Source organism: Fundulus heteroclitus, chromosome 6 (assembly GCF_011125445.2).
Source record: "Fundulus heteroclitus isolate FHET01 chromosome 6, MU-UCD_Fhet_4.1, whole genome shotgun sequence".
Classification (NCBI taxonomy): Eukaryota; Metazoa; Chordata; class Actinopteri; order Cyprinodontiformes; family Fundulidae; genus Fundulus; species Fundulus heteroclitus.
In genome coordinates this window covers 6,569,961-6,591,295 of record NC_046366.1, presented here as the reverse complement: position 1 = coordinate 6,591,295, position 21,335 = coordinate 6,569,961, and the positions used below count along the sequence as shown (strand labels likewise).

Here is a 21,335-nt window from a genome sequence, read left to right as displayed (position 1 = left end):
AAGAAATTTTGAATCTGCCACATTTTGTGTTGAAAGAGGACCCCGAAACAGACGAGAGCAAGAAATGTGGATGAATATGATGATGATTTATTAATAGAAAAAAAAAAAGAAACCAACAGACTCAGGGGCTCTATTATCTATTAGGAGCAGCAGGGAACCAGGATGAGGATATTTGTAAAATCTAGCAGTGAATGTGAGAAAACAGAGGGCCTAAATAATAACTAATGTGCAATAACTACTGTGCAATTCTATTTAATACACTGTGCAATACCCCGTGCAATAATACTGTTAAATAATGCTGTTTAATAAGCGACTTCAGCTGTATAGTTATCTCATTACCTCACTGTTGCTCTTTACTTGGTACCACTTAATGTACGTCACTCCATTTGTATATAAGTCACCTGAGTGTACATAAGTCATCCTAAATATCTGCTTTATTTCCCTTGTACCTTTACTTTTTTTTTTGATACACTGTATATATATGTAGACACACTGTATATACCTTATACCTTATGCACCTTTTTTCCTCCTTTTGTCACCTTCTTTTGTTTATTAAGGCAAGGCAAGGCAAGGAAAATTTATTTATATAGCACAATTCAGTACAGAGACAATGCAAAGTGCTTTACATGATTAAAATATAGGAATAAAAGCAAGTAGGGATAGAATGTAGAAACAAAACAAGAACATTGGAAAACAGTAAAACAGTTTAACTTGAACATTCAAAGGCAATTTTAAACAAATGTCATTTTAATCTCGATTTAAAGGAACTCAGGCTTTCAGCACTTTTACAGTTTTCTGGAAGATTGTTCCAGATAAGTGGAGCATAGGAACTAAATGCTGCTTCACGGGGTATTGCACAGTGTATTAAATAGAATTGCACAGTAGTTATTGCACATTAAGCCGATGTGTGACAAGTGAATTTCTCCACTGTGAGATCAATAAAGCCTATCTTATCTTATCTTATCTTATCTTATCTTATCTTATCTTATCTTATCTTATCTTAAATACTGAGGAATGATGATGGTGGTGGAAACAAGCTGAGTATCAACCAAATGTATGACAGCAGTGCAGACAACAGAACTACGGATCAGGAGAATCTTCACTAATGAGAATCACAGACAATTAGAACCAAATTTAATACAAAGGACAATAGCTAGGTATCAGAAATAAAGGTACCTATCTCCAGCAGTCACTGGGCAAAAGACAGCGTTCACCTCGGACAGGACGCGACGCCAGTCCATCCCAGCAACATAAAGACACACATCCTTACCCAAAGATGAGTAACCATTTAACATAGCTGTCATGTTTTGCACTGTGGGAGAAGGCCGGAGTACCTGGAGAGAACCCACACACGCACAGGGAGAACATGCAAACTACACACAGGCAGACCCTGAGCACTGTTCGAACCAAGACCTTCTTGCTGCAAGGCAACAGTGCTACCAGCTACACCACCACGCGCCCCGTCTACACATCCAGATACTGATTAAAAGTTTCATCTCATGAATTACAGAACAAAGAAGAATGAGGAAAATGACAACACCAGCTATGCAAAAATGTACAAACCAGTAAGAATGAGATGTTACTGAGTTGGTGCAATCAGAAGCTGAGCAGCTTCAGCTGAAAATTGGAGTTTGCCTCTGTGGGAAGTGAGATGATTTTTGTTTCAGTCATCAGATGCACTGTGATGGACTGTTGTGTTATACTCCACCTCTCTCTGATGACCACTGGAGATGGGCTCCAGATCCCCCTCCCCCTTCTTGGAACGTCAGAGCAGGAACCCACAGAGGACTGGGGGATCTTCTGATGTGGCGACACTGCCACCGTGTGGCCTGAGAGCACAACTGCAGCAGTTGAGAGCCAATCCTTTTCTGAGGATCTGTGGGGGAACATTCCTAATCACTTCTACTCTCAGCTGATTCATTATCTCCCATCCTGACTGAAAACAAAACATTTGCTTTTACGCCCTGTCTACCAAAGTAAGTTGCAAAGAAGGAGCTTAAAGAAGCAGGAGAAATGATAGACCCTGATGAAGTTACCCATTAACATCTGTCTTAAGATAGGTGGCATTATGGTATGCCCTGCAACCTTTGCCCAGCAACTGACTTTATTATTTCAGAAAGGTGCAGAAGAGGAAGACAGAAAGAGAAGTTGCTCTAGCAGACGGCTGCTTCATTGTGAAACTGCTTCTACGCAGGTGAGCCTTTGATTTAAATGCTGCTTTACAGCTATTTCTTACACTGTCACTGACCAACATCTGGATAAACTAGGGAAGTGTTTAGCTTCTTTTATACTTAGAAACTAATCACTGTGGTCCCACATTTTTTGACTTTGTTTAGTAAAAGTGATCAGTTAACACTCCGTGTGCTGACTAAAGTCAACAAGCAGGAAGCTCAGGAAAATAAGCACGAACGTTAGTCAAGGACTGTCAGGCCGTTTCACAAACATCATGTGACTCTGAATGTAAGCAAAAGGTCTTCAGCATCTTGAAACGCTCCTCGCTAATGTTTCTTTCCTCTTACCTCAGATTTACAACCTTGTGTTTTGAGTAAAGTGCTTTTGAGATGGTAAGCTAATGTGCATTTTGAGAAGGGATAGATCAAGTCGGTACGATCGTGGTTTATTCCAATAAGAGTTCATAAACAGGCTCCTGAACAGGAAGCAGGCTGGTTAAAGAAAAATGACAAACTGCACACAGTGGCCAGAGGTGGGCAGTAAAAAGGCAACTTAAGTTCTGATTGTAAGATTTGTTGAAATGTGTAAAACAAAAAAACCTAAGTTTGAATCAGACACAAAACATAGAATTATCTGTAAATATTGGTATTTAAACCATAAAATGAACAATTATTAAACCTTAACTGTCATTTCAAAATAATAACTTATATATTTCCAAAGTGCTTTTAATAAAATTGTGTGGGGTATGCTGGTGCCTATCTCCAGTAATCATTGGGCGAGAGGCAGGGCACATCCTGGACGGGTTGCCAGTCCATCAGAATTTAAACTGTCTCCCATATTTTCACTTGACCTCCAAATAAGACGGAAGTCTCAAAGGATAGAAACTGCATTTTTGTCTTTAGTGCATTTTTGGTTAGAATACGTGTGCTCTTCATTCAGTGAGTAAATATAGGTGTCTAGAGCAGCAGTGCAGTAAGACTACTCCTGGAAGTACTTTTTTCTTCTCAAAATGACTTTCAAAAACAGAATGAAACAAGAAATATAAATGCCATAAAAAGCTAGAGCGGAACTAAATTATGAAAGACAACGCGGACTAAAACTATTTTAGCACCTTATCACTTTTCTTTGTTTTTAATTCATTTTGTTCAAGTCATTTTGTAAAATCGTACTTGGATTTCCACTCAATGCATATACACAAGTAAAAAAGAATCTCCACTTTTAAAACCAGTTTAAAACATCTTAGCTTTAACCACCAAAACCTTCACTTGCGTCTCGGACACTGGCTGCGCAACTTCACAAGGACCCGAGCGCAGGAACTCAGAGTGTCAATTTAGTCTTGCATCTCTGGGAGAGACAACATCTCACATGTTCACATGTTCCTCCAGAGAGACACGGATGAGGTAACCAGATAGACTGGAATGAGCCGTTAAATGATACAATAATTGAACGTAGCCACTTTAATTAGCGGATGAAGCAACTCCTCCATCCAGTCGTCTTCCAGCCCCTCCATGCTTCACAGTTAGCATGTGGTTCTTTTGCTAGAATGCTGTTTTGGTGTACTACATAAGTTCGGTCATGGTGGGTAGATATTTTCTAAATCTCTGGCTAACTTTAGACTGATCTTCATGTTTCATGTTATGTCTCTTTCTGATTGTAGAAGCCCGCCTTTTCACATCGACAGTAACAAGAGCTGGTTGTACACTGCAAAAAGAGAACTGAAAATAAGTAAAATTTTCTTAAAATGAATGTATTTGCCCTTGATTTGAGCAGGTAAATAAGATTATTTGCCAATGGAATGAGTATTTTTACCCCTAAAGTAAGATTATTAGATATAATGCATTTGAAATAAGATGATGGAGATGAACTGTTCCTATTTTAAGTGCAAACATTTTGTTCCATTGGCAAATAGTCCTATTTACCTGCTCAAATCAAGGAAAAATACTTTCATTTCAAGAAGAATTTTTCTTATTTTTAGTTTTATTTTTGCAGTGTAAGACCCATGATGACATTTAATGGCTTTTGGAGACCTCTTCTAGCATCCTGCAGTCCACTTCAGGGTGGACTCGGGTGGACGGCCAGACCCGAGCTTTGTAGCAGTTGTTTTGAATGTTCTCCATTTGTAGACTATGGTCCTTACAGAGGATTGGTCAATTTAAATTTCTTTCGCGGCCTCTCTAAATCCAATACTAGATCATGAGCAGCTCCAGGCTTCTTCCTGAAGACCCCAGACAGCTCTTTGGATTTCACCACGGCGTTCACTGTCACTTCAACAGTCTGGAGCACACAAAAACATAATGTTTAATGTTTAAACGGGATGTTTCTATCAAAATGCTGAGCTTTGATAGAAACTCTAGCATTTTGAGTCACACCCAATGCAACACGCTTGGGCATTTTATCTTAGTTGAAATTATTTATTGCTAATTAGAAGCTGCATTTTTTTAAATATTTTATTGTTTTATTGCATTTTTCGTTCACTGATCTCAACAGAAGTTTTTAAAAAACAATTTTAATCAGTATTGAATATTCAAATGTTCAAATATGTTAGAAGACTCTCTGGGCTTCCACAGGATGTCCTAAGGTTCTTCCAGGACTGCACATGCCACCTATGGCAGGAACTCAGAGTGTCAATTTGAACCTCCAAAAGCATCTAAAGACAGTGACAAGGTCGACTTTCTATCACCTGAGCAACATTTCCAGGATTAAAGGATTGATGTCTCAGCAGGATCTGGAAAAACTAATCCATGCGTTTATTTTTAGTCGAATTGATTACTGCAACGGTGTTTTCACAGGACTTCCTAAAAAGTGGGTCAGACAGCTGTAACTGATCCAGAACGCTGCTGCCCGCGTCCTCAATAAGACTAAGAAAGTAGAACACATCACCCCAGTTCTAAAGTCCTTACACTGGCTCCCTGTATCTCAGAGAATAGACTTTAAAATCCTTCTGTTAGTCTATAAATCCCTGAATAGCTTAGCACCTAAATACATCACAGACTTGTTATCAGTGTATCAACCCTCCAGACCACTCAGGTCTTCTGGCTCCAGCCTACTCTGCATACCTAGAACCAGAACCAAACATGGAGAAGCAGCATTTAGTTCCTATAGTCCACTTATCTGGAACAAACTTCCAGAAAACTGTAAAAGTGCAGAAAGCCTGAGTTCCTATAAATCAAGACTAAAAACACATCTGTTTAAAATTGCCTTTGACTGTTCTAGTTAAAGAGTTTTACTGTTTTTAATGTTCTTTTTTGTTACTACATTCTATCCCTACTTGCTTTTATTCTATTTTCTATCTACATTTTATTATTTTGCAATATCTTAATCATGTAAAGCACTTTGTATTGTCTTGTACTGAATTGTGCTATATAAATAAATTTGCCTTGCCTTGCCTTGCCTTGCCTAAGGATGTCATATTTAAAATCGTCATAGATTTACACTGATTACATTAAAATACATTATGGCTGTGTTTTTTTAAAACACACATTAGGTGACATAAATCTTCCTTTCCAAGTGTAATTTGTCATATAACTTTGGGTCACAGGTCTCGGCTTTGTGTTCTTGAACTCAAATTAAATCCAGTGGAATCTTCTATTTTTGTGCTCCAGTCCCAATTAGAAACTTTATCTTACCGTAATAATGTCTTTTGGCGTTTTCTCTCTAGGTTTGGGTCTGGAACAGAAACCAAAATGGCTAAATGCAGCCGCTGTGTCTTTGTGAGACTGTTTCTCTGTGTGGCTTTCTTCTCAAATTCACAATCTGCCACCATATTTGACGTCCAGAACCTCAAAGGAGCCCAGAGGCATCTTCTGGTGGAGACAGAACATCCCCTACTTAGTAACGATACTTCAACTAGTGAGTAACCAAACTCTCAGAGTCTTCCTTATTTTTAAGAACGTGTGTGTTGAAGACAGTGATACAGCTTTGTTTAAATCACTGATTAACAGAGGCAGACAACTCAAGCGGGAGCCCCAAATCCCTGCAGTGGTCCTATCTGGCAGCAGGACTGGGCACGGTCCTCACCCTCTCCCTCCTGGTGGTGGCGGCCGTGAGGTTCCGGCTCTTCCACCGCTTCTTGGCCAGCTACAGGCACTCCCTGCTCCAAGAGGCCGACGGGGTCAGCCAGTACGGCCAGGAGGACGCCTCGTACCCCAACGTGACCGGTCAAATGGGAGCAGTGGGAGGCACCCAGAGGGGCATGGAGGATGACGACGACGGCTTCATCGAGGACAACTACATCCAAACCAGCGAGAAAGACAGGGCGGAGAGAGAGACCAGGGAGGTGGAGGGGGTGGAGGAGGAAGACAGCGATGATGACGAGCTGCACTTCTCCATTGGCTGACGATCAACCGGATTACTGAAAAACCACTGGTTAACGACCGAGTTTAACTTTTTCTGTCTGTGGCTTAGGAGCCTTTACACATAATTGGACCAGACCTGAACATGTGAGTTACCGTCCATTTGATGATAGTTTGCAATCCATGCATTTACCATTCAACCCATGGCATGAGGACGGTGACTTTGCTCAGTTTGAAACAAGCAGCTCATTAAAATGATTCAGCCAAGTTGCAGCACACTGCTGAACCAGCCACAGAACCTTTATCAGACTGGGAAGGCCAGTTTTGACCTCAGTGGAGTTTTATTTGACAAGCCACCAACATGACTACTGGGTGAGGCTCTTTAAATCTGGTTATAAAGTTGATGCACTTGCAGTTGTTGCATTCCTTGTATGTACTTTGACCTCTAACTACTTTTGTAAAAATGCTCAATCTTTCCCATTGTCGCCCAGTTAAATAATTTTATTTGAAGGTGTCATTTTCAACTCTTGCCTTGAAGATTAATGCAGCGGTCCGTAGGGAATCACACAAAGAGTTGTTTATGCTTTGGTCAAATTATGCAGCCTAAACACTTTGAAAAATTGTAATGCACGTCAAAAACATAAAGATGTACTTTCAGTCTCATTTAAATATCCAGCCTAGGTGATTACGATTTAATAATGTAAAAATCAACACCACTCCGTCATCTTTGTTATATTCTCATTGATCACATGTATTGTTGCCATCATGCTTAAAAAATCTTCTGTGTGAATAAATTCGTTTAGACCAAAGTATTTAGTACTGACCTTTTTCATCAGGAGAACTCATTAAACACGTGATGCAGCCGTGTTTTTGTCCGAGTCACATTTCATTTTACTTACAGTGCTGGTAAAAAAGAAAGTACATCCCTGGGTCAGGACATCACAAGACTAATCTGCTCATTCAGGTTCTAAACTGAAATGGACAAAAAGCACACAACGGATCCTGCACTGTCATTGTTTATTTGAGAAATCAGAGATGGAACGGTGGAGAAGAACGAGTGGAGGTGATTCAACAGGTTGTGTAATTGTGGGAGATAATCACGTCCAGATCCTGGCAGCTGGAAGTAGGTGTCTGTTCTCCGATATGCTATGTTTAGGTTTTGTTTCACACAACACTGCAACATGGTCAAATGTCTATAATGAGATCAAGTGGCTGTTATCTGTAGGATTTTGTCTGTTTTAGTCCAATCTTCTTTACAACAAGCTGAGGTTTGTAATTTAGTGAATCTTGCAGACATCCCTTTCTGCGTGGGTCATCACAACATTTTGATTCTTCTTCCAGAAGTCCTTTAGTTCATTCAGATGCAACTGTGCAAACCTAAGTCATTCGGACAATTTTTTTACAGAACCCCTCCAAACAAATCACTCCTTTTTACTCCTTCTAATTGTCCAATTATAAACTTTTACATAAAAACTGTGGCCCATAAAGGTTTAGGTGTAGCACTGCTGGGAAGTCAACTCCTTGGACGATTGGCAATTGTCATAAATGCTTCCAAATTGTGACAGATTTTTTCTCTCTGCAGATAAAATTTGACTTTAACTTATTTTGAAATAGCCTTTTAATTCTTTTCAGACTAATAGGCAGCAACAGTTGCTGCTCTGTGTGCTTGTAAGCTCGCTAACGTCGTTGATGTTGCATTTCCACCTTCTGCGTCGTGTTAACACACTCTGATATTCTCCAGACTGACGATTCATTAATGAAGTGGATAATATAGCTGCACAATATGGAAGTCATAAAATTTCTATATTATTTCCTATTGCAAAGACTGTCACTACCTTTTCCATCATCACAAAGTCCACATCGATCTCCCGATGTGGGAGATTGATGCAGATCTTTGGGGAATCCCGGGGATCCCCCAAAGATCTGGATGAGCAGTGGACATAAAAAACAGTGACGCACTATCCAAGTTGGCAAACCTGCCATTGACAAGGATGAGTAATGAAATGTTATAGCCTATAACACACAGCATCCAGATTTTCCTTTGTGACTGATATTTTTAACGCTGATTTTGAAATGATGGCTGTGATTCCATATATTGTGCATCTCTAGTGCATTGGATTAGAAGCCCCTGGCTGCTGCTTTCCCCTCAAACTTCATCCAAGCCACAAAAATAATGTCAGTGTGGAATCTGTTGGGTGTGTTTCAACATTTGAGAATAGATTTATATAATCACAGAACCTGGCTGAACACTTTTATGGAGTCCTGATGAAAAACCCTGCCTCTGAAAGAGGTTGCACTATCCTACTGTGCATCTGCATCTGAACTGAGCATTCAGGTACAAAAAAAGAGAACATGCATTCACTTTTATTGATGTGTTTGTCCGCTACTGTCATTATTCCTGCATTCTACATAAAGACTCTCTCTGTTCACATTCCTTCAACTAATTGCAACATTTCACTTTTAATGGAGCCTTTTGTCCTTTTTCTATGGGCGGTTTTTCTTATTCAGTCCTTTCAGATCAGACTTGTTCTGCTGGTAGACGCGTCTCTCCCAGCTGGACTCATCTGCCGAGGAGAAACGCTGAACACTCGGACAGCTTGACCTCCCAGCCTCCTCGCTCTCCTGAGTCTCAGTCTCCTCCTCATCCTCTGGTTCCGTCTACTCTCCAGGTGCACCATCACTTTGTAGCCGACTACAGCTAGACTCATGCTGGCACCAGCAGCCACGAGCACGGCGCCAGACACCGCCATCTCTCTGCCGTCATGACTGCGGCCACCTGCTTTGGCCACACAGAGCAGCACCGCCCCGCACAGGACCACTGACAGCCCCACAGCTAGAATCAGCGCAGGGTCAGCCCTCCCGCCGCTCCGCAGCTGCTCGATCTGACGTCGGCTGTGAACACAGTTCATGTCCTGGATGGCGGAGCTCAGGAGCTGCTTGAGTAAAACGGCGAGGGCCAGGAGGCAGAGGGTGGTTCCCACCCCCAGACGCCACTCCACAGACAGGCTGTTGGTGGTGGAGAAAAGCCCCACGCCGCCGAGGCCCAGCCCCAGTATGACGGCCACTTGGGCACAGTAGCAAAACAAGGACCTTCTTGGATCTTGGAACCACCAGAACTGCACTTCATCCTGCAGGATCTGCTGCTGTGTGACAAAGGGGTCCAGGTAGAGGCTTGGGGGCCGACGCATGCCGTAGTAAAGGGTCTGCATCTCAGGCATGGCACGGCACGACTCGGTCAGATTCTATATTAATTATCAGAATACAACAGTTTGACCAGATTGAATGATTATGTATTCATGAACACAGCTTTACACCAACTCACTTACAGATGTAAGAGAATCACGTGTTGTCCATCCCTCTGCATCTCTGGTCAAAGCAAAACAACAGCTTGCCAAACAGCCCAGTAACTAGGATTAGGTCCATGCTTCACGTGAGATGACGCTCATCTGAAGTTAAAGAAAGTCCTTCCTAAAAGAAGAACGTCCTGCGCTCCCGTAGCCTTCTCTCATTAATTTGCAGCAGCAGGTTGAAGGGTTGAAGCTGGGTGTAGAATCCTGATCCAGGCGGAAGGCAGGGGATTTAAGAAGATCCAGAGACTAACACAGAGTGAATGAATCAGTTTCGGGTTAAAGTAGCAGCAATATTGACGTAGTTCCTGTCCATGACTGTCCTCAGAGATTTCTGACCTATGCCACAGACTGATAGTCTGCATCTTCTTCACGTTCTCCTCCCCAGTGCCACGCTGACCTTAATCCGCCCCCTCCCATCTCCACACGGCAACTCCATCTTGACTGGTTCAGTGGGAAAAAGACAGGTCACAACAGCACTGTTGGATCATGTTTGGACACAGAGGTTGGTGACATTGCCCCTTTAGCCTCAACACAGACAATGGGTTGGACGGCGAACACAATGACTCCCCTACAAGAAGGCGGGCAGTGATGTGTGGGGGACACGGAGGGGTCCTGGGTTAGAGCTGTGCAGAGCTGAGTGATGTCAGTGTGCAGTGATAATGGTGTGTCTGTGATCCAAAGGATGGCGTCATTAACACACTCAGCTGCATTTGCAGACAGCGCCATTCGTATCTGCGTTCTGGTGCTGACCTCTGCTCCAATACGAACAAAATTTCTCAAAAAGAGATCATAACATAACATAATTTGATTGCTTTTATTTAAAAATGCAAGCAAAACTTTTTGAATGATATTAAGTATTAAAGATACATAATGTTCATTTATTTTATTTTGGATTTTACCTAGACTTAAGCAAAAAAAATTAGGGTAAATAGTAAATACCTTTTAAATTGAATTGCCTTTTTAAAATTCTTATGGAACAGGATTTAAGCCGTTGCTGTTCTGCTGCCCATAGAGTAACACAAGCAGATATTAACTGGTCAACAAGTTAAGTTTCCTGCTTGGCTGACCGGACCCGCAGTCGGCTCCTTGGCAGATATGCCACTCGTGACTTGCTAGCTGTTGTTGCAGATCGCAGGCAACAAGAATAAAGGGTGAATAAAGGGTGGAGCTCTAGGTTGAATATCATGGCACATATTTATTTATTTATTTATATATTTTGCTACTTGAAAATGTTCTTTAAAACAAATGTGCCTTTCCTTTAAGAGAGAAAACAGTGTAGGTCTAGTATCCTTCTTTCAGCCAGCTAGCCAGTAGTTAACAGAAACAAATGGGGGAGGTGCAGCTCTGCTTTATGCGTCATGCTACTAAAGGAAAACCTCAGTTACTTTAGCACTACCTCTGGCTTCTCATAAACTCTGAGAATGGCATCATATATGTTTGCAGTTTTAAAACCGACACTGTTTAAAACCTTGGTAAACTGGGATCCAGCCTATCTACCTGTTTTGGTTTAATTTAGCTTTGTTTGATATAAACAAAGGCTGACAGATTTAAAAACTAATGGAAACGGTTTTCTCTTTTGCCTCATTTTTTGAGCTAAGCTATCATTCTACAGATGGATTCATGCTGGTTTTCTGAAAAAAAAAAGAAAAAAAAGAAACATGTTAAAAACAAAAGTATAACTGGTAGAATGTTTGAAACATCTGTAAAGGTATTTTCAAGAGGTTATTTTGAGAAGTATCAGCTTTGAATAACTTTTCTGCAATGAATAATTTTAGAATCTTCTTTTTGTATAAATATAGAGGAATGCCTCCTGGAAGCTAAAGCTAACAGCTAATCCAAGCGAAGACCTTTTCAAACATGGGTTTGAAAAGGTCCATTACAGTACATTGTAGTCCATAAAGGTTCATTGCAGTACATGCAAATGTTTTATTACAAACAGAAAAGCTGCTGTCATATTTGCATTAGGAGGTGTATGTCTGTGGTAATTTAGATTAGTGTCTGTGGTAGGACGGGATGCAGGTGTGCACCTAATGACGTACTGCATAAATTACCTGATAAGGCTTTTTAGGAACAGTCTGATATAAAAATAATGTGGTGCAAAATTTTAAATAGCATTAGCAGTTCAAACAAATACAATCAATTGTTTCAAGGTTTGGAACTTGTTTTAGGGATTATCCTATTTTGTCTCAGTCCTGCTCAAATCGAATGCCAGTGTAAGCACCATGGATAAGCTAATTTCTATCTATTTATTTAACCTTAATTTAACCAGGAAGTTACCATCGAGAATACAAATGTCTTTTACAAGGGGCACCTGTGGAAATGTAAATTTCTGTTTATTTTGGTTAATTTGGATGATTATGGCTTACAGTAAAGGAAAATCAACAATTCAATTTCTCAGATAATTGGAATGTTACATATGACCAATAGAAATGGGTTTTTAATACATGAATGTTCATCTTATGTTCTGCAACATTATACGATAAACTGCTGACTTAAGTAGTAAGCCACAAAAGTTCACTGCTACAGATGTTTGCTGTTTACAGAGCAGATGTATTACTGAAAAGTTGAGTGGAAGGAAAAAGTGTAGTAAGAAAATGTTCCAAGCTACAGACATAAGCTCTGCCTTGAGAGGACTGTGAAGCAAAGCCCATGTCTAAGTTTGGTGGAGATTCACATGGTCTTAACCGTCTCTAGAATCACAGCTTCCAGCGCCATCACACAGATGTATCCAAGACACGGGCTACTTCTGTTACACTCCTGGTCTAAACTCACTAATAATCCAGAGAGAACTTCAGAGGCAAAGGAGACTTAAGACTATACTGTTGTCCTGTGGTTAAAAATCATCTTTACCTGATTAAAGTACACTTTACAGCTAATCTGGAAATCAAGGTCCCACTGGACCTCAGGTCGGTCCAGTGGGACATTTCCACAATCAGCGATGATTTGTGTAGCCATGTCCCCTGCTGGTGTTTTTCCACTGTTGTATCAAGTCCAGAGTCAAGACCGCCCTTAAAGGATGCTGGTTTAATTTTCCAGAGGAAACAGGTGAATATATCATCTTTTAATATATTAAGTGAGCCAAAGAGCCAATTGAACTGCAGGTTGCAGACCCCTAATCCTATCACAATATGGCAGGAGCTAAATGTGAAACAGCTTAATTTTTAAATTATTGTTAGAGTAAAACTTTAAAGGTAAAAAATACAACTGGTCCAAGTGAACATCAGTTATGGTATCTTTGTCAGCATATATCATCATAGCAAATTTATTTAATATCATATACTTAGTACATAACAGGGGCACCAGCCCCTGTTGACCCCTGTCTAGAATCTCAGAAACTCTGTCTGCCGTCATTATGGTGCATCAAAATCCAGCTATTACCACAGTTCAAATGCAATTTGAAACTCAAACAGGACATAATAAATTATTCCCCTTGGGAACTGCTGAAAAACATCTGACATCTCAAGCTGCTTCTTCCAGAGATGTGGTTTCCTCTTGTCTCAATTTTATTATTAATTGTATATGAATTCTCTGATGGAAATAAGAACACAAATGCCAATGGGAATTATTCCAACAGTCAGTTAGAATGCTGAAGTATTTTTGTCATAGATTTTTGTTTGCACATGAAGGAGACTTGACATTGTGATTTTAGAGCGCACATGAGAGGGAGAAATATCTGTAGTGCCATTTTAATAGACAGAATGAATTTGACCACATGGTGTTCAGAAGTACTTCTTGTTATCAGTTTTTTTGTTATGTTTTGGAAAACAGCAGGTGGAATTAAGTGGAATCTGTATAATGATCTAAACTGCAGCTATCTTTAGGAAATATTTGAGAGTGGAACAAAATGCCCAGAGCCCAAATTATACCAAATGGAATTCATGAAATTCAACCACTGATAATCACTCTGCATATCCAGCTAACATACATAAAAATTTCTTAAATAATTCTTGCCTGTTGTCCATTGTACACACAATGGCTGCGGATATAAAAGTAACTCTGAAAAATAATGGCACTGCATTAATAGGGAATTTGCTCTTTAAAATACTCTGCACTGCCCTGTTACACATCATGGTGATGTGTAATTTAGAGCAGCTATAAACATGTAGCACTGATCTCAGGTCATAGGATTTTCTTTGTGGACAAATAATAACCGGCAGGGGGCAGCAGTCTCTCAGTTTACACAACTGCACAGGATGCAATACAATAGGAAACTTCAGGTAAGTTTTTTTTTTTTTTTTTAATATTGCATTAAAGTACAATATTTACTACCACCCATCTCAAAGAAAAGTGAAACGGTTATTTTATAGAGATTCATTACACATACAGTAAAATATTTTCAGCTTCTATTTCTTGTAATTTTGATCATTGTGGCTAACAGTTAAAGAAAACCATATCACACTCAATGCAACATGCGTGGGCATTTTATCTGTTCTTAGATAAAATTGTTTATTCCTAATTAGAAGCTGCTTTTTTGTAAATAATATGTTACTGTTTTTTTAAAGTTAATCAATATTAAATATCCCTTGAGGGTTCCTCCGGCATCCATGGCGTACTATAGATGCTGTAACCCTCAGCTTCTCTGACGAGTTACAGCGGGCTCCAAGCTGAGCTCCACAGTCACTAAGTTGGTCACTCCGGGCAAACCTCCACATACCTTGAAAACCTAAACACATGGGTGTTTGGGTTTTGATTTCGTTTGTTTTGTTTTCTGATAATTTCCAAGTTCTTTATTATTGTAATTTGAGGCTTCCCCCATAAATGATTTCCTTGGTGTGCACAAGCTAATGTCTCTATAGTGTTAGACTAACTCTACAGAGATAATGCACCTCTAATTTAATGAATTGCCTCAATTAGTAACAAGTAATTGGATTAAGTTAAGCCAACTTAATTTATTTACAACTACCATGACAATTTATGTGCCAAATAAATTAAGTTGAATCAACTTAATGCAATTACTTGTTGCCAATTGAAGCAATCCATTTAAGTTGTTTCAACATTCTCTTTTTAGAGTGTACAGGAGGGAGTTAGTTTAGCTGCCTTTCTGGTTTCTGTGTTAATTACTCTCCCTCCCAAAGTCTCCCTCCCTAAGCCAAAGTTGCCTGCCCATCTGTGTAATGACCAGAACAGTCCTACAGAGGCTCAGTCCATTTAGAAGTATCCTCCTCCGTCTCCCTTTTTTCCACATGCGTGTACAGTATTTCGGTTTTTATAAAGGAAATGACTCCTGCCACACAGCTGTCCACCAGCTCCTTGTATCCTGGAACGTGATCTCCACTGAAACATACCATAACTGCAGAGTGATCTGGGTGTAATAATCTGTCTTGTGCTCAAGAACTAAAGTGAAGTAGCTGAAGAGAAGCTGTTCACATTCATGACCCTTCAGTTGAGCAAATAACAGGCCTTTCTCCCATACTTGATGATCCAACTGATGGTGCTGGAAATCAGCTTTATTTCCTGCACTTTCTCATATCATGTTGTTGGCTCAATTCTGTTTAACTGTGTAAATGAATATAAAAATAATGGATATGATCCTTCTAGTGCTCCATTCTTTGTCTAGGCAAGTGGAGTTTCACCGCAGCAAGTGGGGGATGACCTCTTTAAATCCATCCCCAGGATGATGAGCTGCGCTTACTCAGGTGAAGCAACAATAGTTGCTTGAGGACATTCATAAATTGAGATCCGTGTGCGAGACAAACAATTATTTTTTTTTGAAAGTCCCTCCAGACTCAGCACCAAAGAAGCAAGCTTTAAACCCGAACCCATCCCACTGGCAGTGACCATCAGACATTTTTAGACTTTAGTGTTATGTTAAATCTGTCACCCTATTAACCCCCCCCCCCCCCAAAGAAAACCCCAGCAACAATAATAATAAAAAAAAAATGGCAGCTGAATTCAGTTTTGTGATTATGGAATTAGAAGATATGCTGAAATGTTTCACACCACAGAGAAAACGTTTGTGATCCCAAATGCATTAAACAGGTGTGTGCATTTTCTCTCTTTCTTTTCTCTCTTGAAGAACTTGAAGTCATTCAACCTCTGAAAGAAAGGTCACACAGGGAAAGTAAACAGCAAATCTTTGCGATCTGAAATAAAAGCCAGCCATTAACTGTTTACATCAGGTTGTTGTCATAGTCAGCAGTCGCAGCAGGAGGCGTGACGAAAGCGTAGCAGCACATTTCATCTGCTGGAAGTTCTTAACATCACTACTTTATATCAACAGAGAAAGACATCAAAACACATGTACATTGTATAAATTCTAATGCGTTTTCTGCTTAAATGGATCTTTTTCACACTTTTAAGTGGAAGAGCGAGATGGATTAGATCATAATCATGAAGCAGAAGAAAAAGAAAATGAAACGTGAGGCATTATTTGTATTTAGCCCCCTTTACTCCAATACCCTGAAATAATACCCAGTCACACCATCTGCCTTTACAAGTTGCCTAGTTCATAAACAGAGTCTACCAGTGTGTAATTTAATCTCTGGATGAATCCAGCTGTTCTGTGAAGGCCTTTGAGGTTTGTTAGACAAAAAACAATCTCTAACAAACCTCATGAGGACCAAGGAACACAGCAGATTGGTCATGGAGAAAGTTGATGAGAGGTTTAAAGCAGGTTTAGAGTTCAAATTCATATTCTTTCTCCCAGAGCACTGTTCAGGCCATCCTCTGAGAGTGGGAAAGCCTATGAAACAACTGCAAACCTACCAAGACATGGCCGTCCACCTAAACTGACAAGTTTGGCATGGAGAACATTTACCAGACATCTAGCCAAGAGTCTCATGGTAACTCTGAAAGAGATGGAGAGATCCACAGCTCTGGTGGGAGAATCTGTCGACAGGAAAACTATTAGTCTCACACTCCTGGTCTTAGAAGGAGAAGAACAGCAAGAAAGCCACACAGGAGACACAGATAGCATGTAAAGGAAGGTGCTCTGGTCATGTAGGACGGAAAACTCAACATTTCATCTACATGCAAAAGACGGCATGTGACAGAAATCAAATAAATATCCAAAAATATCCAGAATGTACAAATAAATATCCAAAGGTTTCTATCAATGTTGGTAGAAACCCTAACATCCAGCCACTTGTCTCCAGAACCTTGTTCCTTTGGCCCGCATCTCCTGAAAAAACCTGAAGGTCTGAACATTGACAGACCGGAGAGCTTATCTTTTTGACTCCCACAGCTGACTGAAGCAAACACATCCTCTGTCCTTCTATCCAACCATCATTCATGAACAAGACACCAAAATGCTTGAACTCAATTCTTGAGGCAGACCTGGGGTCAACCTATTTTTGACTGAGAACCATGGCACAAGACTAAGATCTCACTACTCTGAGTCTGGATTAGGGGGTCAGATGGAGAGTAATGTCAGAATATTTATGGCAAACGGCCGCAAAATATGACAAACCCCGCTAGGATAAAAGAGACAGAGGTACGCTCCCAGAGTCAGCCATGGCTTCTGGGGTTTGGCCAGTCTAAACCTGAAAAAGGAGCTGGAAAGCATCTTCATATGGGGCCAACAACCAAGGAGAAGATATTTAAGATGGGCGTTGTGTGAGCTGAAGCTGGGTTGTGGTTTCCGGCATATCAATTCAAGATTGAAGGTGGTAGATTAGTTCAGCAGTTACAACATTTACATATTCATACAAACATCTTAGCACAACCAGAACCATCCAGTTAAAAATAACAGTGCTCAAAGTGCTCCGAGCTTCACGAATCAGGATACAGAGAAAGAGAGAAAGATTTCAAAATTGGATATATTGGAATACATTTTTCAAAAACTAATGGGTAAAAGAAACATAAAAACAAGACCTTGACAAATTTGTTAAATCCATTGAGACCTAGAGAGTGGAACAAAGCTGTCTTTAAAATGGCTGGTCCTACATTAGGGACTGAGAATCAATTACTGCCCAACATCATGTTCTGGCTCTTTTAACACCTTTTTTTTAAACCTTTTGAACAACATAAACCTCAGAGAATAAACTGACAATTTAAGATAGAAATCAAGCCTATTTAATTCATTAAAGGTGGAAAAAAACGATGAAAATGGAAGTGTTACTTCTCAACAGCAGCCAGTGTGGTGTTCCTTTGGAGAGTATTTGAACCTAATTATGTTAGTGCTTTGGAGTCCATCTGTAGCTACTGTAACTCAGCCAGGATACCTGTCAGGACCAGCCCCTGCAGCTGATTGAATGTTGCAAAGAAAAAACACTAAACCGTTGTGCTTGCTCAGCACATTTCTCTCAAAGACCAAAGGTGGCCATAGGCGCACATTTCCTCCAGGCTGCTCACTCGAGGAACAGCTCTGTGCATTTCTATATGCTCCAACTGTATGTGAGGAAAATTATGTTTCTCTTACTGCATGTTTTTGAAGCCGGATGAACATGTTTGAAACCATTTTTTTTTTTTTTTTTAAATCTGAATCCTTTTCAGACGTTTCCCAGATCCCTCCAAATAACCAACCATGGCACTGAGATGATTCAAACCGCGACAGCCCTGATGCAATCTAGGAAAGATAAAGGGTTTTGTTGTGCAGTGAAATTTGTGCAGAAACTAATGGACTTCCCTGACCTTTTTATACAGTGTACCCAGCCAGCTGGCTGAAATGTTCCATTATATGATGATAAATCTACTTCATCACAGCCAGAAATAGCTGAAGAAATATCATCTGTGTTTCCCAGGTGATGTTTCTGAGCTCTTCTTTTCCCTGGTGCATGATGGGTTCTAGCGTAGCTTCAGGGTCAGGTCTCATTGTAGGATTGTTAATTATAATTACAGATATGTAATTTTCACTCACTATTTCCTCAGTAAGATCAATTATGATTGAAATTAGCATTTTCTCTGGACTATACTTTTAGTCTTGTTTAGTAACAGACTGTAGAGGTACTAAATCATAACAAAAGTTTAATTGAAAAACAAAATAAAAGTAATATATTTTTTGAAAAATATTTCCGATGTAAAATTTAGTACGGATTTTTCTGTATAGCACAATAGTTTCAAAGAAATTATGAAAATCCATTTGTAAAGCAAAGGAACCCTAAAACATATAGTTCTAATATTTCTGATCACCTCATCAACAACAGTAAAACTACGATTCACTTGGGACGTAAATTCTTAACATACAATTAAACAATTGTCTAGAGTACAATGTTTTTCTTCAATCAGTAGATTAAAAATGTTCCAGCTTAAGTTCTATCTTAAGATCAATAAACATATTTTGATTAGCATAACAGAAGACACTTGGCCCAGTTATGAAACAGTTTAGTGATACTCTGATAGAAAGAACTAAAAAATTGTTTTGTGAAGAACTAAAGGTATTTTTTAGATGTACTATGTTTAAACGTCACACACTATCACTATGTGTTGTTCTCCTATGTTAACCATCCATATTTTTCTGCAGAGCTGGTCCTACATATCGGTTTTTGATTGCCCAACAAATAAGAATGTAAGCCTTTGCAAGGAGTATATTTTTAAAATTATATTGCACGAGCAGAATCTTCTTCAGTGACTCAACAGGAAGTTGGTTTCTCAGAGTTCACTGGCTCTGCATCACAGAGAAAACCCTCTCAAGATTTGCTCTGTGTGAGAAAAGCGCAAAGCTGTGTGATCTTCATTAATTCTGAGTAGCATGTTATGATTTTGGTCCTCTCAAAATATTTGATCCACTTCTGGTGCATCCTAACCCTTTTCCCGCTGTCTTGCAATTAGCGGGTTGCCGGTTTGATCGTTTCAGTCATTGTCTCCTTGGGGAAGACACTTCACCTGAATTGCCTGCTGGTGGTGGTCAGAGGGCCCGGTGGCACTGATGTATGGCAGCCTCGCCTCTGTCAGTCTGCCTCAGGGCAGCTGTGGCTACTAACATAACTTCCCACCGTCCAGGTGTGAATGACTGTAGTTCAATTCAATCCAATTAAATTTTATTTATATAGCGCCAATTCATGAAACAAGTCATCTCAAGTCACTTTCCAAAGTCATATTATACAGATTGGTCGAAAAATTTCCTATCTAAGGAAACCCAGCAGATTGCATCAAGCGCTGACAAGCAGCATTCACTCCTCCTGAAAGAGCGTAGAGCCACAGGGACATCTGCATTGTCCATGGCTTTGCAGCAATCCCTCATAGTGAACATGCATGAAGTGACAGTGGAAAGAAAAACTCCCCTTTAATGGGAAGGAATAACCTCCAGCATGAACGGTTATCTGCCTCGACCGACTGGGGGTTAGAGAAGACAGAGCAGAGCTGTAGTGTAAAGCGCTTTGGGATTGTCGGACTAGTTAAAGCGATGTACAGGTACAAGGCATTTACCATTTTCCTGGGTAAAACAACAAACTCAGTCGATGGCACCTTCGTCATACACAGAAAGACATTTACCAGGTTTGAACAGCCACTTTAAAAAGAGAGTGCAGCTCCAACTTAAAGTAATTGCTTTAATTGGTAAAAAGTAACTCAATTAAGTTTACCCAACTTAATTTATTTACAACAATTTATAAACTAAATGAAATAAGTTTGATCAACTTAAGTCAATTACTTGTTACCAATTAAAGCAATTCTTTTTTTCTTTTTCTTTTTAGAGTGTGTCAGGATTTGTTCTGATGAATCCGAACACCACCACACACACAGAGCTACGTTTAAGGAGCTTTATTGAAGGCTTTGAGTAATGGAGATGGAGACCACAGACTGTACCAGACAGGAGCAGACGAGTGATGGAGGAGATGGCTGAGGGTAGTGACACGGTGAAGCTGGAGCAGGCAGTTGGCTGAGCAAGGCGTCAGAGGTAGGGATCTCAGGCTAGAAGGTGTGAGACTCAGGCAGGCAACAAGGAGTGAATGCAGATGACCCAGCGACGAGGAGCAGACTGAAGAGGGCTTATATAGCAGAGCTGGCAGGTGTGTTGAGTCCGGACTTGATTATTGCAGCAGGTGAAACTTATCCAGCATGGGGTGAAGCAGGGCAGAGTGGATGGTGGAAGGATCTGGAACTGTCCATGGTGCAGAAGGGAGACCTGCACCCTGACAGAGTGTACCACTTTGAAAAACGTTTATGCCAGCATCATGCTGTAGTAATACTTCCTCCAGGAGGGAAGAGATTGAAAGAGATGATGGGAATACTGAAAACCTGTTGGACCTTCACCTTTCACCTGGATAACGTTTCACATACAGTCAGAGCTACAGTGGAATCAAGAATTAAGAAGAATCAATAATCTTTTTATTGTCGCCATGTGCTACCATGGTGACATTACCTTTGAGACAGACACTGGCTTAGGATGTACACAAATAACATGACACACAGACACAGCAGACTTAATATTTACAGGTTGTTGTTTTTTTCACACAGTTGTCATGATTTAAGTTTTTGTTTATTTGCTTTGAACCTTTCTGGACTGTTCTTAATCACCCTTTACCTCTGAGCCATCATCCAATCAGCTCAGTCTCCATCCAGACACCACTCCGTTCTAGATCAGCTCCACCTGTTGCTACTAATTTCAGTCAACTTAGCTCATCTGTTCACCTGTCTACATATA

At 40.2% G+C, this 21,335-nt stretch overlaps 2 protein-coding genes across 2 annotated transcripts; one reads left to right on the top strand and one right to left on the bottom strand.

Moving 5' to 3' along the window:
* Window positions 1-1,285: 1,285 nt before the first annotated feature.
* Window positions 1,286-8,059, top strand: LOC105925169 (leucine-rich repeat-containing protein 19). The gene is made up of 3 exons (XM_021315648.2): window positions 1,286-2,194; window positions 5,831-6,021; window positions 6,114-8,059. Exons 2-3 carry the CDS (start codon window positions 5,856-5,858, stop codon window positions 6,506-6,508), a joined length of 561 nt encoding a protein of 186 aa, XP_021171323.2. The 5' UTR covers window positions 1,286-2,194; window positions 5,831-5,855; the 3' UTR covers window positions 6,509-8,059.
* A 153-nt stretch (window positions 8,060-8,212) lies between these two features.
* tmem125b (transmembrane protein 125b) lies at window positions 8,213-10,290 on the bottom strand. The gene has a single exon (XM_012860960.3). It carries the CDS (start codon window positions 9,680-9,682, stop codon window positions 8,978-8,980), a length of 705 nt encoding a protein of 234 aa, XP_012716414.2. The 5' UTR covers window positions 9,683-10,290; the 3' UTR covers window positions 8,213-8,977.
* Window positions 10,291-21,335: the final 11,045 nt, after the last annotated feature.